At 37.2% G+C, this 17,160-nt stretch overlaps 2 protein-coding genes across 2 annotated transcripts; both read left to right on the top strand.

Annotated features, from left to right (window-relative positions):
- The first annotated feature begins 1,091 nt into the window (after positions 1-1,091).
- On the top strand, positions 1,092-4,817 carry cbln18 (cerebellin 18). Its single transcript, XM_055226027.1, has 6 exons — positions 1,092-1,185; positions 1,522-1,701; positions 2,576-2,734; positions 3,435-3,523; positions 4,469-4,549; positions 4,642-4,817. Exons 1-6 carry the CDS (start codon positions 1,095-1,097, stop codon positions 4,765-4,767), a joined length of 726 nt encoding a protein of 241 aa, XP_055082002.1. The 5' UTR covers positions 1,092-1,094; the 3' UTR covers positions 4,768-4,817.
- Positions 4,818-13,305: 8,488 nt separating this feature from the next.
- gmnc (geminin coiled-coil domain containing) lies at positions 13,306-16,222 on the top strand. Its single transcript, XM_033976560.1, has 5 exons — positions 13,306-13,384; positions 14,812-14,897; positions 15,004-15,120; positions 15,500-15,841; positions 16,043-16,222. Exons 1-5 carry the CDS (start codon positions 13,306-13,308, stop codon positions 16,220-16,222), a joined length of 804 nt encoding a protein of 267 aa, XP_033832451.1.
- The last annotated feature ends 938 nt before the right edge of the window (positions 16,223-17,160 follow it).

The following is a 17,160-nucleotide window of genomic DNA, read 5'->3' as shown; positions in this document are numbered from 1 at the left end:
AGTGTAGGGTGGACCAAAGAGGTGAAGAACTCGAGGCAGATTTACAGTGTTTTATTTACAGTTAGTGAAAATATCAAACAATAGTCCAGTAATCCGACAAGCGTCGCGGAACAGGGTGCGAGCGAGGGCCCAGGGGCGCGTCGGGGGGAGTTGAGACGGGAACAGGGAACCGCGGGGAGTGGGATGAAGACAGGACCGGGAACAGAACCAGAGGAAGCCGAGCCAGGGCGGACAGGAGAGCGGGAGCCGGAACCGGAGGCATGGAGTGGCCGGGGTCCAGGACGAGACAGGGAGGTGAACGTTAGGAGTTTGACTGTACCGGAGCAGGAGCGCGGAGTCAGGAACAGAACCAGAGACCAGGAGCTGGGGAGGTCAGGAGAACCAGAACCTCGGAGGCAGCAAACAACAATTAGCATCAAAAAGGTAAGTAACAAGAATGCAAAAACAGAGCAAGAATAGTCACGTTGACACGCGGACGATCTGGCACCGAGTGTCTTCTCCCAGCTCCTCTTATCCATGGCAGGTGGTGATAATTACCCAGATGGGAAGCAGGTGCGCGCGGGAGGAGCCGGGAGCTTCGCCCAGCTCCAGGTTCAGGCAGGTGAGGGAGGGGGAAGAGCACACAGGGAGGCAAAACAGGAGCAGAGATACGTACCTCATGACAAGTTATCAGTGACTTTACAATTTACTGATTTATCACTGTAAAATGCATTGCCTTATAAAAATAAAAGTGTGACAAAACAAACAAAAAATAAAAACAAAAAATAAAACATATCTTAAAATTTTGCAAATATTTTTGAAGGATATATATATATATATATATATATATATATATATATATATATATATATATATATATATATATATATATATATATATATATATATATATATATATATATATATATATATATATATATAATGAAATATAAAAGATGCCTCAAATTGTAACAAGTGGAATTTTATGTGTTAGTAATAAAGATAAAAAGGCTCATTACAAGCCATTTTACAAAGAAGCATGAACCAACACTTTAAATATGTAAATAATACAAACTAAGTACAATGAATGTGCATGCTCTTTTCCAGATGAGCGTGATGTCCAGTTTTTTCCTGTTGGGAGCGCTGTCTCTCCTTGGTCTGGTGCAGGGCCAGGTTTCTGCTATTGCAAGTTTGAAAGAGGTGGCATGTAAGTTACTGTTATTAAAATACACAAAACCTGGACTTAAAATGAGACCATCTTGCTTGTTGTAATTTGGATATTTAAAAAAAAAAAAAAAAAAAAAAATCCTAACAATGTTTTATTTATTTTTTTTTTTATTTATTTATTTAATTTTTTTTTTTTTATCTTTGCTGTTTTTTGTAAATTTTTAGGTGTCCTCAGTGTGGTATATGCTGTACCTAGACCTAGAATATCTTGTCAAAAGTACTTCAACTACTACAAAAGGACATAAAATTAAGAGAATACAATTTAACAACGAGTAACTCCCAGTAATTTTTCTTTTTTTTTCTTTTTTCCAATCAGTGACCCTTAACACCCCTCTGACCTGTGCTAAGATGAACTGTGATTGTGCCTTCACCTCTGAGCGCAGCTGCTGCTGTGGAGCCAGTGACATGTATCAGACTGAGAACTATGTGTATGAACGCATGAAGGACCTTTACATGAGAATCAACAAGCTCAAGACAGAAGTGCAGGAGCTCACAAGTACGGCTAATAGATATGGGGCCTATGTTTGTTTATGTAATGGTTAAAGGTATGGTGACCAGAAATTCAAAATTCAAATTGGTCAAAAATAGCTAAACCTGGAACATTTCTTGTGTAAAACTGGGACACACCCAGGTTAGTAGTTGGGTATAGTGCATTCTTGACTGGTCCATATATAATCTGTGGGATTATATACTGACCGCCTAAATATAGTCCCCTCTTCACCATTGGCAGGTATCGAATTGGTCAAAAATAGTTACACCTGTAACATTTCTTGTATAAAACTGGGACAAATCAGTGGTTTTGGATGAATACTGGGACATGGGACACAGGGCTCAAAAACTGGGATGTCAAAACATGGGGTCACTCTCGTCAAAACGTTCAAATCAAAATGTCTTAGTTAAAATTTACTTACATTTTTTTTAAAGGATTTCTGTCTATTTTATTCATAGATGCCTTCATTTACTTCTGCCCTAATCATATCTTGACATTTTGACTTCTAAAATGCCAACTTTAGACAACTTGTTATCTACAATTGTAAAATTGTTATTATATTTGTTTGAATATTTTATTATATAAACTAACCCCATTACAACCTTAGCCAAACAAATAGTTTTCCTATGATTTCTTATGGAGATTTCTTAGCTTTATGCAGTTTTGTGGAACATTTCAAATAAAACATCTCCGTGGAGAACAGGAGGTTAGAAAAAACAGCGCTGTCAATGTTTTGTGAGGAAATATTGTATACCTGTTCTGCACCTAGACATACTGATACTGCATCACTAAATTAAGAATCATATTAAAATTTAGATTTTGCCTCAAATTGATTCATATTTTTTGAAAGTATCTGAATATGTGTATTTTTTATACTTAGCTGAGAGGAAAGTAGCATTCCAGGCCCATATGAAGAACAACATTGCCACTGCGTCTTTCACTGGTGGCATGGCCTGTTTCGGCCCCTTCAACATTGATGTACCCATCCCCTTTGGAGAGGTCCTGCTCAACGATTACAATGGATACAACAAAGCCCTGGGTAAGACACTATACAACTCAAATATGAACTGATTTACACAAGAGGGGGTAGAGTTATTAATACCTGCACACAAGTAAAAAGTATTGTTGCTTAAAATAATCCAGTAGAGTAAATGCATGGACAACATAATGCATAACATAAACATAAATTTGGAACTGTGAAAGAATATAGCACAAAAATGCATTGTACATCATATCTGAAGGAGCAAAAGCCACAAATGCTCACATCGTTAATAATATAAAGGTTACTTATAGTAGGAAGACTAACCAAAACTTTTATAACAAGAGTAAGAGAACTGTTACACTGTAAAATATACTACTCAAGTAAGAATAAAAATAGGGTATATGAAAACTACTCAAGTATAATTTACAGTATAAGTATAATTTCAATAAAAGTTATGTGTATTCCATTTTTGTGACGCAAAATAGCTAAAACCCTTCTTTCCCATCTCAGTTTTGGTGCAGCTGGTCCTTAGACTTATGCAGTCATGTGATCTGGTATTAAATGTTCCAGTATCAATGAATTTAGTGAAGATCTATATGACAAACTATTATGTAAGATAAACAATTCATGAATGAATGAATGAATGAATGAATGAATAAATGGATCAAGTAAAAATAAAAGGTGGAATCATAGAATTGAATTAGAGATTCAAACAAATCAATACACAATGATGCTATTTCTATTCTTATTTTTTCAGGAACATTTACTGCACCAAGAAACGGCGCCTATGTGTTTTCATTCACTATTACTTCATTGGTTAAAGAGACTGAGCTTATGTATCACAAGGTAACAACTCACTAAGCAATAATCATTTCATCTGGAGGAAGATAGGGAAAAACAGATGAGAAGAGAAAAAAGAGAGACATCCACCATCTTTGTGGTTAGCAAAATGTCCATAGAGATGCATTAGCCATGGATTAACCCATTTCACAAATTAAATTCTCCTTTAGTTTCCATAGTTAAATGAACATAGCTAGCCAGGTAGGGTCTGTATTCCAAATAGGAAGTGACCATCAACTTGGCTTCATCAGCTCCGATTCACTTTACATTAGGAAACTATCATCCCTCTCACTGTAACTGCTTCTATCAGGCTCATCATTTTGGTTTTAAAATGTCCACACTGACCAACTCTACATGATCCTGGTATTTTTATTTGTGTCCGCAACTCGATATGAACATTTATAACAGACAAATCACGAGCCTTCTTTCCCCAAGGTCACTTCTGTTAGCGTTAGCAACAGGTTTGATTGACAGTATTGCTAAGCCACCGCCCCCTGCTAAACCAGCGGTGTGGGTGGGAAGCGGCATTATCTTCAACAGCTTCACTCCAGATTGGCTGTTTGGTTGCTATGATACTTGTGGTCTGAATTCCAAATATGCAACTTTACTCCAAATTCATCCTATGGCCTCTAACCTTGATGAACTTCATTTGACTGTAGCCAAACGCCATGGGTGTCACACTCACTCCACTTTTTAAACAGTCTATGGTTCCCAGAAAAATACATTCCCAGTTTCTTTAGATAGACATTTGTGTCTATCTAAAGAACCTGGACACAATGTGTCCTTATTTATATAGGGAGAGGTTCAATGAGAGTACCAGGCTCTCTTTTTCATGAGCTCTTAAAATACAGTACAATACAAACAAAAACATTCAAAACAAATAACTGCATAGGTCCATTTAAATGTGTAATAAATCCATATGTAAAATAAATCTGCTCTTTGCTTCTTTAGGTGGAGCTAGTTGCGGAGGGGGGATCAGTAGTGGCTGTTTGGGAGAACAACAGAGAAGACTTCCAGGACAGTGCCACTCAGGTGTGATATTAAACCACTGACATGACACGCTCTGTTCATTCACCTCATTCACATATGCTTTGTACTTGTATTGTGTTGTCTTTTCTTTTCAGCATGTGATCCTGCTGCTGGAGAAGGGAAACCAGGTTTACCTCCGGCTTGTGTCAGGACGCAGAATCTGCACAACACTGGAGAGCAACACATTCAGTGGGTTTATGCTCTACCCAGTGGACAACTAACTCACCAACAATAAATATGACAAAGTTGTCACAGTGAATCAGGGCTGTGGTCAAACAGTTTTAGACTAAGTCACTCAACACTGATAGTTATTTTATTTTATTTTTTTTCTGTGATTAAAGAATAAAATATAAAAAATACTGTTGTTGTGTTACTCAGCTGCCACAGATTGGCAGCCCAGGGCAGCTGTGCCCACAATGTAGCTTGCCACCACCAAGATTAATATTGCCTTATAAACTGCTTTGATTTTTTTTTTTTTTTTTACATCCAAGGCATTAGTTACTGTAATTATCTAATAGGCCTTATCTTACCTCATGAAAAACACGTGTATCTGGTCAAATCTACTGTTGCAACGTTAACCACAAGAGGGAGACTCATAAAACTGTGTCTTTGTCTTTGCCTTCGCCAAAATATTAAAACATAACAGTGCATAACCTATTTGAGCGCATATCAACACTAAGAAGTCACATTCAGAGGACAGAAACCTTTCCTGAATAACATTAGAATGATCTTGAGGTGTATAAAACCACATAGGACCACTATGGACCTGGACGACCGAGAGATTACACAGATATAAGGCCTCATGTTAATATAAAAGAAAGTACTACAATTTATGTCGAAAACCTCCTACTCCCTAAATAAAGAGTGTTTTTAATTGCAATTGTGCTGTGGAATCGGTATTGAGTGGCGAGTCTATTCCTTAGGATCAAAATCGAGTTTATCATGACATTTAATACATCATAACAATATTTCATGTCTAAAAAAAAAAAATCTATTTGAAAAACAGAGGGAACTGTCTGATCGAAGTGTTCTCCTCCATCCATTTTCTTCCGCTTATCCGGGGCCGAGTCGCGAGGGCAACAGTCAGCAGGGACTTCCCACACCAGCCGAGAGACATAGTCCCTCCAGAGCGTCCTGGGTCTCTCTCCTCGGACATGCCTAGAACACCTCCCCATGAGAAGACCAGGAGGCATCCCGAACAGATCAATCAATCAATCAATCAATCAATCAACATTTATTTATAGAGCACTTTACAACACTCAAGGTGACCAAAGTGCTTTCCAGTAAAATCAAATTAAAACAAGTTAAAATCATACTAAAACAGTAAAATAGGAGAATAAAATAGAATAAAATACATTAATACAACAAAATATAAATAATGATGCCCGAGCCACCTCAGCTGGCTCCTTTCGACGTGGAGGAGCTGCATCAAGAAGAACCAAAGTGTTGTACTACTTCTTATAAATGCATGGTCTAACTTTTATGGTGTCCCGATTTGTCCTTTAGTCTGACAGGAACACGGCGTCTTTTTATCGCTCATAATCCCGTCACTTTGACACTGATGGGAGGCAATCATTGGGCTGTCCTCAGATTACATTCACGTGGCTTTAAATGGCTTTGGCACAAAATGAAATGGACAGTGGTTTTAACAATTTTATCTCTAAACGTTTGGACAGAATAAAAAACGTTCTTAAACTGAACTACGTGTCCCTCTGATGCTACATAGAATACACGGGGTGTCCATAAAGTCTCTGTACAATAAAAAAAAAAAAAAAAGATATTGATAAGATATCTTAAAAACAGACTTGTTCTATTATACTCAGTGGTTTCCAAAGTTTTGTTTTTGTTTTGTTTGTTTGTTGTTGTTGTTGTTTTTAACCTAATTTAATACCCCTCTATATGGGTACAAAACATTACAAAAAGATAACTCAGAAGATTAAAAGGCCAAAGATCTGTACCTAATTTTTGCATTTAGCCCACTGCAGGGAAAATACATATCACTTTTACGTATTCTTGAGTTCTAGAATTCCTGTGAGGGGTGCATAGGTCAAATTCTACTAAAAGCCTTATAATGAAGCCAAATCACTGTTTTGTGTCTGTTCAGGATGGTGTAAGTAGACATAATACTGTATAAGCAGACATGCTAATATCTTCCTCACTTAGAGTCCATTGTCTGCACTGCCTTGGCTCTTGTTCATAAATAACCACTGGAGTCATGAATGAATGAGTTTGTTTTTACTACAAACATTGGTTTCCATGCAGACAGTGGTGTTGTGGCCCCTCCAGGCTTGGCTCAAGTTCAGATGAAATTCACAAAAATGATCATTATGTTTTCCTCTGTCTGAGTTTTCTTGGATAATTTGAATTCATTAGAAATTGAATTAAATAGTTATTAAAGGCCTATATGGCAACTAGCCTATTTTACTAGATCCTAAGACAAGAGCAAAGATAGAATACTTGGTTCGCAATCACAGAGAAAAATACATCTGGACATATACTACTTAGGCCCGAGCCCCTACAGGACCCCTATTGGCCTACAGGGCATAGAGCCTATTGGTTTGCAACGATGAGTGCATGGGCTTTATGCTCAACTTTGTACTTTCATTCACCCTCAGTATTAAAAGCAGCATTCAAGCACTCATGCATATTTGTTATTGCTAAAATGTAATAGTCAACACTGAGGAAATGGGTGAGGCTAGCAGCTGCAACTTGTCAACAAGGTAAATACATCTACTACTGTATTGTCTTCACAAAGAACCCAAGTTGCTAATGTATAAAAGAAGACAAAATGAATGTTTTTTAATTAGTAAGGGCCAAAACATGTCTAAATTACACAATAGATGTGATTAAACTAATAGAAATAAATGACAACACCTTTATTTTGTTAAATGAAGGTTTAAACTGATAGAAATATGCTTTCCTTGTGTGTAAAGTGTCCTATTTTTTCATCATTCTGAAACCCATGGATAGCCCCTATGTTTATTGATCGCCTTCAGCTCAGTGCAGCATCCACAGGTGGGCTTTACCTGAGGCTAACCAGGTTCTGAGCAGATGTGGCCCTGCCCCCCTGGACCCTAGGCTCCGCCCCCTGCTGAGATCTTAATGACGAGGCCAGACAGACTGACACCTCTAGTCTAAACATGACTTTTACCCCTCTCTCCGCTCCTACTGTGAACCTTTGTTTGTGCTGGGCTCCATCATTAGATGAGGAGAGAACAATGCTGACCATAACTGACTTGGTTTGATCTTTAGCATTACACATAGGTCTTTAATTGGTATCTGTTTTATGTTCAGTGAATTTCTGATAGAAATGGCAAATTTGTATCATTATCATTAGACACAGATTGTACTTAGAGATTTAATATGCAATATTTTACCCATTGAAAATGAAAAGCAATTATAAAGATTTGAACATTGGAATGATCCGAACTGTGGAAAAAGAAAACCATATCTGTCTTAGACTAGTTTAGACGAGACTGGATTTTTTTTTTTACAGAATTTGACCTACTTGTTCCCATGGAGATGACATTGCTTTGCCTGGCATGTTCCCCATATGGAATTAAACTTACACATATTTCCAAAGACAGAAACATTTGAAGGTACAGGTCAGGTCTGTGGATAGGCTTGTCCACTCACTGTAGAATGCATGCTTCTTTTAATGTATGTTTGAGCAATAAAAACACATGTAATTGAATAAACGCAAGATACATTTAAGAACTATACTGTGGAATATTCTAGGTAGAGCAATAGATTCTCCATGAAGACAAGCAGGCAGAAACTCATTCAGAAAAGTTACATAGTGCATCTTTCATTACTTATTCAAAATAAATACAATAATAATAAGAGAAATCTAACCATATGGCCTTAGTAGATAGCAGCACTCAGAATCACAATATTGAAGTGAATTAAAGCAAAGCAAGGCAAGGTAAGTTTTGTATAGCACAATTCATACACAAATCCATTCTAAGAGGTTTACAGAATAGGAAAGACATTAAAATCACAATACAAACAAATCAAAACATAAATATTTATTATTAAATTAACATTAAAAGAGAAGAGTGCAGAATAAAAAACCCTTAAGTCATATGTACAGCTAAAGATGAACATTTTGAGCCTGGTTTTTAACATGTCGAAGTAAAGGCCTGTCTCACAACTTCAGGAAGACTGTTCCAGGTTTTAGCTGCATAAAACTGAAATGCTGATGACCCATGTTTAGTTCTCACTCTGGAGACCAGCAGGAGGTCGGTCCCTGAGGTCCTCAGAGTGCAAGATGGTTCATGTAACCCTAACATGTGAGAGATGTACTTTGGTGCTATGCCATGGAGAGACTTGTACACAGGGAGAGTTACTATAAAGTCTGTTTTCTGAGCCACAGGAAGCCAGTGTAGAGACCTCAGCACAGGACTTATGTGCTCGTACTTCCTGGTTCTAGTTCAATATAGGTAAATTTTCCAGTGATCAATCAGGTAATATCCAAACACAATTCACTAATCAATAAACCATCATATCAATGAATAAGAAGTTTTATAGAGTAGAGAAAGTGCAGTTTTATATGAGAAGGAGCCTGTGGAGTTTTAAGAGCAGTGGAAGTGGACCCAGGGGACAATGTTATCCCCCTACAATAAGTGGGAATTTATAGGATGAATAAAGACTTAACCAAGTCTGAACAGGTCCAGCTGGTAAACTCGGTGTAGACCGGGCCAGACATGAGTCTAATCCTGGTCTAATCCTGATGTGATGGGGTCCACGCAGAGTCCCAGCGGGAAGATCCAGCCCCCTCACACCCTCTGAGTAAAAACACACACGCCACCATTGTCAGACCACATGTCCCAAACTACAACACAAACTGAAACTCCCAGAACCCTTTATGCTTTGAAAGGGCATTTTTGGAGCTGGGCTTTCATCTTGGCAAGTTTCAATCAACAAAGAAATGCTCATTATAAACCAAACATGAGAAAATGTTTGTTTGGTTTTATGCTTGACAATCCGCTAATGTTTTTTGTCCTTGATTTGGCGTGGTGTTGATTTCAACTATAGTTAGGTACTTTTGAAATTTTTATTCATTTGGAGCAGGTTAATGAACACGAGAAGTAAGTATACATACAAGTATAAAAGTCACTTTTTTATTTAAGCTCAAAAAGGAGTGGAAAGAAGAAAATTCCACCCCTGTTTTCCTATTGAAATGTTTTAATTTGGAACTGCCTTGTTGCTGTTGTTTTTTACCATTGGGCACCCTTATTTTGACTGTGGATACATTGGCAACCCTAACATCCTACCTGAGAAGCTACTGTCTTAAAAACAGTATTACTTCCATTATTATAAAGATGTCAAAGAAAATGTAATGCTTTACAATGTTATGAAATACATTAGAGAAAATATTAATATGCCACCCATTCAAAAATTATTAAGTAATTCAAATTCACGCTGTCTAGTTTGGATCTTTTTCCAAAGAACTCTGTACTGGAACTTTCTCAGAAACTTTGTTGACACAAATTGTGGTTCAGAATTTTACTCCTGACCTCAAGGTTGGGAATGTAGTGCAGGTAGTTCTCCATTCAGTGCTGTAAGACCAAAAATGTGTTTTGTTTTTTCTGAAAGTGCGTAGAAAGAGATTTTCTACAGCAAATTGTCCTTCAGTGATATGATTGGGATAGTACTTTCAGATAAGGCAAATTCATCAACTAAACATGTTTGGTGCATAGAATGAAGGCATATTAATAGTAAAGAAAAATATAATATGCAGAATAAAAAAATCTATCAATAATGAAAGATTAGGTACACAATGGTCTGTATGAATGGTATTTTTTGACTTTGTTGAGAGTTGTAGTCTGGGGTGTTTTAAATGTTTTACATGTCTTAATGTCGGGCACTAGCTATCTTAGTTATATTGTGTTGTAGTGTCCCATGTCTGTCTGTATTGGAGGGTGAGTTGTTTTTAATCTCGCTGTGCATGTGTATGGTGTTGTACATGTGTATAGTGACAATAAATGCATTCTTCTTCTTCTTCTTCTTCTTCTTTTTATTTAAATTGGACACTGAGCAGGGTAGTGTAGCGCGCTATCTTCACTGGTATCTGCAGGTGGGCACCTCCCTCAACAATCACTTCCCAAACACAAAGACTTAATGGGAAAAGTCAGATTTAATGCTTAATTGGCATCCTGTGTCCTCCTCTGTGGGCGGCTGATTCCTGGCACTAGCCTGGGACTGTTGTGAGGGTTTGGAGTCCCAGGACAGACTGAGGCTGGGCAAGTGTCTACTCCTTTAAACAGGCCATGAAACAACTGCTGTTCATTAAATTAAACATGGATTAACTCAGCACTGGGTTTGATCTGAGAAAGCATGTTACCAACACAGCTTTGAGTCTACTATATAGTTGTAATCTATCACATCACAGGATGTTATAATTTGGCAATTTTAAATATTAAATGAAAAAATATTCATCTAAAATGACTCCCAATGCACAATATGCTAGCAAGTAGCAGTTTGTTTGTTTTTTTCATTTGTGCAAAAATAACTACACAAATCTGTGGAATCCTATGCATATCTCCGATTAAGAAAATAAAATTGGAGAACCAAGTAAATACAGAGCAGTGGGCATGTGCCAGTGGTGGTGAAAATGAGGACTGGACTCTTTGAATACATGAGTATAAAGATTACTCAAACATTTATGAATCGCTTCATATACAACTTCAAGAGGGTAAATTGGAAGGGGAAACAACTGGGCTATAACATGGCTAAAAGCTCTGAAAATTTGATTTTGCATAATTAGTTTGCTACTGTAAATGTGCATACATACTCTTCATGTCATGGTCTATTTCTTGTAATGTGCTGCCCACAAAAAGGTTTATAAAGATGAAAATGTCTGCTTGGAACAAGTAATATACATCATTTTTGTAAGTCTGGTATTTGAATAAAAGTTCATACCAGTTTTATATATATTATGTAAGGATGCATTCATGCATGTTCTTCTTTGCTCCTGGCTTGAGCTCAGTTTAGTTCTGATGTAGACTCGGTTCTGATGTAGACCTGGTTTGGTTCTGTTCTAGTCCTGGTATACGCTTGGTGTGGTCCAGGTTTAGTTCCAGAATAAGTCTCAGTTTAGACCTAATTTTGATGCAGTTTTTGTCGAAATCTTAAATCACCTCACATTTTATCTAAGTAATCAAAGAAGGGAATTGTTGGGTTTTCTGTCACTAATCCTTGTATTTGGCCACATTTGACATTGAATTTGTTCTAATCATCTGGTCTGATCTATGGCCCATCTTTGTGTGGTGTCTGTGTCTTGTTAATGTTTGAATTGAGGAATGTGGTCTCAGAGCATTAGACGCTAATCACTTCTGCATTTAAACTAACACATTATACTTTAACTTTAGCTTAAGTTGTATTTTTTATTTTTTTATTTTTTTATTTCTCAAAGAACACCTTATTTTATATTTGAACCAGCTGTCCTAACCCTCACTGTTTACTTTGAGAAGCTTGCACCTTTTATTTATGTGGTTTATTTAACAGGGCAGTGCACATTAAACAAATCTGTATTTTGTTTTTAATGAATGCTGCATATAAATTGGCAGGCCAATAAAACAACATTTAGACAGAAAGAGTTCATCAGCTCGATCCCCTGTCCCACAGGTTGGTAGTGCAATTCCAGCTCCCACAGCTGAAAACTGTAATTGTGTCTTTTGGCAAAACATGTAACCTACTTTTCCTCCTGTGTCCAGTGGTTCCTTGATGTAAAGTGCTTTGAGTGCCTTGAAGTAAAAAAAACAACAAACAAACAAACAAACAAACAAACAAAAAAACTCTATAAATTCTGACCATTTTTCTTTATTTAACCAAGCAACCCCCAAATTACTCTTCTAGGGAAGCAAACAAACAAACAAAAATCAAACGTGAAACAATATATTGTTTGAATTAAAGTGATACCCATCTGCAGAATTGTCACTCCTTCCCCTCCAACCCTGCCCCTCGCTGCTGATTGGCCAGTGAGCAGAGTAGAGTGAGCCCATGCACATGAACCCTTTCACCTCTGCTCGGGAGGGCTCACTTCATCCAGACCCGCACGCGACTCTTCAGAGCAGCACTCGCTTGGAGCGTAGAGAAGCGCTGACGCACAGATGCACACGGCGCAGAGAGACTGAGCTGAAGTGAGTTTTGTATCACTGACATTTTGCATCTAATTTTGAATTTTTTAAAAAACTACAAAAAAAACAAACAAACAACATTCTATGCACGCTTTATAAACACGTAATAACATAGAAAAATGTGGCGATACTATACAGGCCTGACTAAGAAACGTGCATTCTAAGAAACGTGCGCTTTCATTTGTGCACTCAAATGAATTATTTACAACAGGCCTCTGTTTGTTAATCTGACGTTTTTGTTTGTTGCAAATTTGCACGTTGCTTTTCATGCACTTGATCTTGATGTAGGATTACAGATCAGTTGCTCTTCATTGAATTCGTGCAACTAGGAATGATATTGGAAACGGGACGAAATAAAATATGATTTAAAAAATAGCCTATGAAAATTTTACTGCAAAAGATGAACATTTTAGGTTATTTTGCTCTCATGCTACTGGGCTGAACAATCTAGATAAAATCCCATTGCCACCAGCCACAAAAAAATATGAAAAATTCAAAAATTCAAATTCTCTATTAGCGCACTTTTATGAATGAATTTACTGCATTATAACATGGAAACGTAAATCTTTCTTCGTCAACAGATTTTAGAGGCTTTTTGGCTTGCTTGTTATCGTCTCCATGGAAACACTGGCCTCATTTTGGTCCCATGACCCCTTTGACCTGGGCCAGAGTCGGCACGAGGTGTCTGCACTTTGGGGTGAGTTTAAAACAAACGCTTTCAGTGGTGACTTTTGAATGATTGACATATAGGACACAATATATGACCTATAAGACCTGACGTGATTCGTGGTGTTGTTGCAGTTGTTAGAGCTAGTTTATTTAGACCGACCTGCATTAGATTTGAGTCCATACCATTTGACCACACGCTGCATAAAAATAGGCTGCAGTTCCATCTAAAATCCATTAGAGGTCACTGAATGAAAACGCACACAATTTTGTCCTCAGTTCATGTCCAAATCTAAACTGCCCTGAGGTCTCTAACTTCATCTCTAAAACATGTAACTATGTGATTATGCCATACTTCCAAATTGGGAGCAAAAGACAGTTTCCCTTATCCTTGTTTTGAAATACAGCATTTAAAAGATAAACTCACAAATTCTGTGCCTAATTATTTCTATTAGTGACTTGACTCAAAAACCCATTGCATCACAACAAAAATCAGCATTTTAACAATATTCATTTGAGCTACTCCAATCTGTATCACATATTATTGGCCTATAGAATGTTCTGGTGTCATCTGAAACCCAGCAATAGTTTGCTCCTTTGATGCTATTCCATAAAATTTAAGTATAAAAACATGAATAAACGCAATAACATACAAATCTTCCCCTATCGTCTTCTCTTTTGTTTTGTTGATTTTTTTCTGATGACACAAAAGTTTTAACATTTGTGTATTTATTTGGGTTAGACTTATGAAAAATGCCCCTCTAGATGAAATTAATGAGTTAATAAAGGAATAAACACTGGCTTGTAACCAGGTAAGACATATCATTCATTTTATATGCAGTTCAAATTCTTTTAACAGCAACAGCAAAACCACCCATTGTAACCTCACTCAAAATCACTCATCTTCAATGTCCATTTTTCTTTTTTCTAACCAATAATCTTCAAGGACAAAACACCACCTCCCCTCCCATCATGGTAACAGGTCATCAATGTTTTTCACCTCACCTGTCACTGTTCCTAGATCCCTTTCAAACCAGACTTTAAACACATTTACTGTGATGGATGTCCAAAGTCCCCAGTGTCTCCTCTGGACAGCTCAGACACTATCAGGGGAATACCACTTTTACATTGAATCCCTGTGTGGTGTGAACTGTGAAGTGTCCCTGCTCTCAATGCATTGTATTCTCAAGAGATCTAAGCTAATGGAACCCTAGCTCAAGATTTACAGATGACTTTGAAGGATGGGTCAAATGCAGAAGACACTTTTTTATGGGGATGATACAGTGTACCTTAACCTTAACAAATCAATACTGGCATCTTGTTAAAAACTATCAAAAGTAGTCGTAGTTTGGTACAGAAGATTATTTTCAGGTGTTACTGTCTTTTCTTGTACATTCCAAATCTGAACTATATACTCATTTATACAATTTTTTATTTAATGTTTGTTTGTCTTTTCAGAAACCTGCTATGTTGAGAACAATGCCCCTTCAGTCTCCTGTGCAATGTGGACAGAGCTGTCTCCTCACCTACAGAAAAACAAACAGGTAGACCTATGACTTATGGGTTAAATTCATGTCAATCTGAGAATAAAGACACTTACAATGACCCTACATTAGTGCAATAACTAAATAAGTGTTTGTGGTATTTTAGCTGCATGACACACTTCTGCAGCGTGAAGAGGAACTGGCTCGACTCCAGGAAGAAAACCAAAAACTCAGACAGTTCTTGAACTCATCGCTTGTAAAGGACCTGGAGGAGAAGGCCAAGGTGAGGGTGTACACAATCAAGTCAGTCATGCTAGCAACTTGAACAGTGCTGTTTTGTGGCTAGTTTTGAAATAGTGAAGCTTCAATGAACAGATTTTTTTTTTTTACTGTGTCAAGAACAGTTTAAAAAATACATATTGCCTCAAAAATATGTTGTGTTATTCAATTTCTTGCCAATATTAGTTTAAGTTGCATAACTTTTTCCCATATATGGATGTCATTTGAAAGATATAATATTTTGTATGTATAACTGTTATGACAATGGTTCTAGTTTTTCATCACTTTGAAACCCATGTGTAGGTTTGGTTTAATTTGAAAGATACTTGAAAACCAGAAAATTTAACATTTTTGTGTAATTAAAATTGTTGTTTCTTTTGGAGACGCTGTGTGCCAATGGGAAGAGGAAGAGAAACTTGTCATTTTTCACTCCACCCATCTCTAAAAGAGTCTGTCGAAATCTCACGGCCGAAATCTGCTCAGAATCTGAACCATCTGAAACCAGTCTGGATCTGTGGGTCCTTAAAACCCTGGGCCTAAAGGACAAAGACACTATAGACACAGGGGCAGACCATAATAATAATATCACTAATCATTATCATTCACCATTAGAACACAATACTGACAGCTGTAATGTTTACCAGTCACCTATCACTGCCATTATGCTTCAAGCCTCCCCAAACCCAAGTGAAAACCAAGATGGAAAAGATAGTGGGTTTGCTAATGTAAGTACAGTTTTTTCAAGTTCTAAAGATTACAACTCAACCTGTTATACATATTCAAATGGACAGTCACCAAATATATCCTTTACAATGGAAAAATCCCAACCAGAAGTTAGTCAATGGCCTTTGCCTTTTCATACAACAATCAACTATAGTCCAATGGAGAGATTGCACTTCTTGCCAAAGTTCTGTTCAACTCCAAAGAAATCAAATCAAAATGGCGCCAGTCTGATGAGGAGCAGTAGACCAGTTTTGGCGTTTAGCATGTCTTTGAGTCCCAACCATAGCCTTAAAACACATAGTTTCCCACATGGTCAAGCATTTGTGAGGAGAGACACCAAAGGGCGATGCAGTTTCACCTGGGTGCCCCGAGACCGGCCATAGAAAGTGAATAGGCAATTTTAGTATGCAATGAATAGACTACTAAATATATGGTACTACTTCATAATAACTATACCTTAAATAGCCTTTATAAAGCATAAACAAAGACTTTATTTATAATGAACAAATACTTTATTAAGAATTCATTTTCAGGCTTCATAACTACTTAAGGTCATAACTAATTAAGATTTTATGAGTAAGTTTAGTAAGAGTGTGCTTTCACAGCAAGGTTTCGGGTTTGATCCCTGGGGTTTGCATGTTTCTCTCTGTGTTTTTGTGGGTTTCCTCCAGTTTGCTTCTGTGTAGACTCTGCACACCTGACTGGGTGACAGATGCATCAGAGGAGAGAGGCACTTGACTGAAAGGTTAAGACTGACCTTCCTCATACCTGAGGAAGGTCTGAGGGACTGAAAGATCAAAAATATAAGTCCCCAAGCACTGCACTGTGGTGCCCACTGCTCTACAGGAGAGGCCCCAACGACATAGAGGCCCTCTGCATTTGACATGGGTCAAATGCACAATAAAGTGTACCTTAACCTTCATTAAGTAGTTTCTAAGTCTGAATCATTCCTATTGAACAAGTTGTTTATTATTAAGTCTTGGTTAATGTTTTATTAAGGATAATTAAATGTGTTACCCAGAAAAAACAAAACAAAAAAACATAAGATTGCAATGTTCTAGTAACTAACAAATACCTTGCAGGGTTTTGCTTTTTAACCAGTTACAGACAAATGTGAGGTTTATTTGTGATCGCTTTCTTAAAACTGTATGCACTCAGTAAAACTGGATTTCCATAGTAATTGCTCAGCTTAAAAAGTGTATTAGAATTGTTCATACTGCCTACAATAGTGCCTTGGACCTCATTTGAATTGTTTGATATACTGACTGTCATACCTTTAATGTTTTTTTTTTTCAATATTCTTAATTTTTATATTTATTAC

Source organism: Periophthalmus magnuspinnatus, chromosome 13, assembly GCF_009829125.3.
Source record: "Periophthalmus magnuspinnatus isolate fPerMag1 chromosome 13, fPerMag1.2.pri, whole genome shotgun sequence".
NCBI classification, from domain to species: domain Eukaryota; kingdom Metazoa; phylum Chordata; class Actinopteri; order Gobiiformes; family Gobiidae; genus Periophthalmus; species Periophthalmus magnuspinnatus.
The sequence above is the reverse complement of the archived record's forward strand: the minus strand, read 5'-3'. Positions and strand labels throughout refer to the sequence as shown.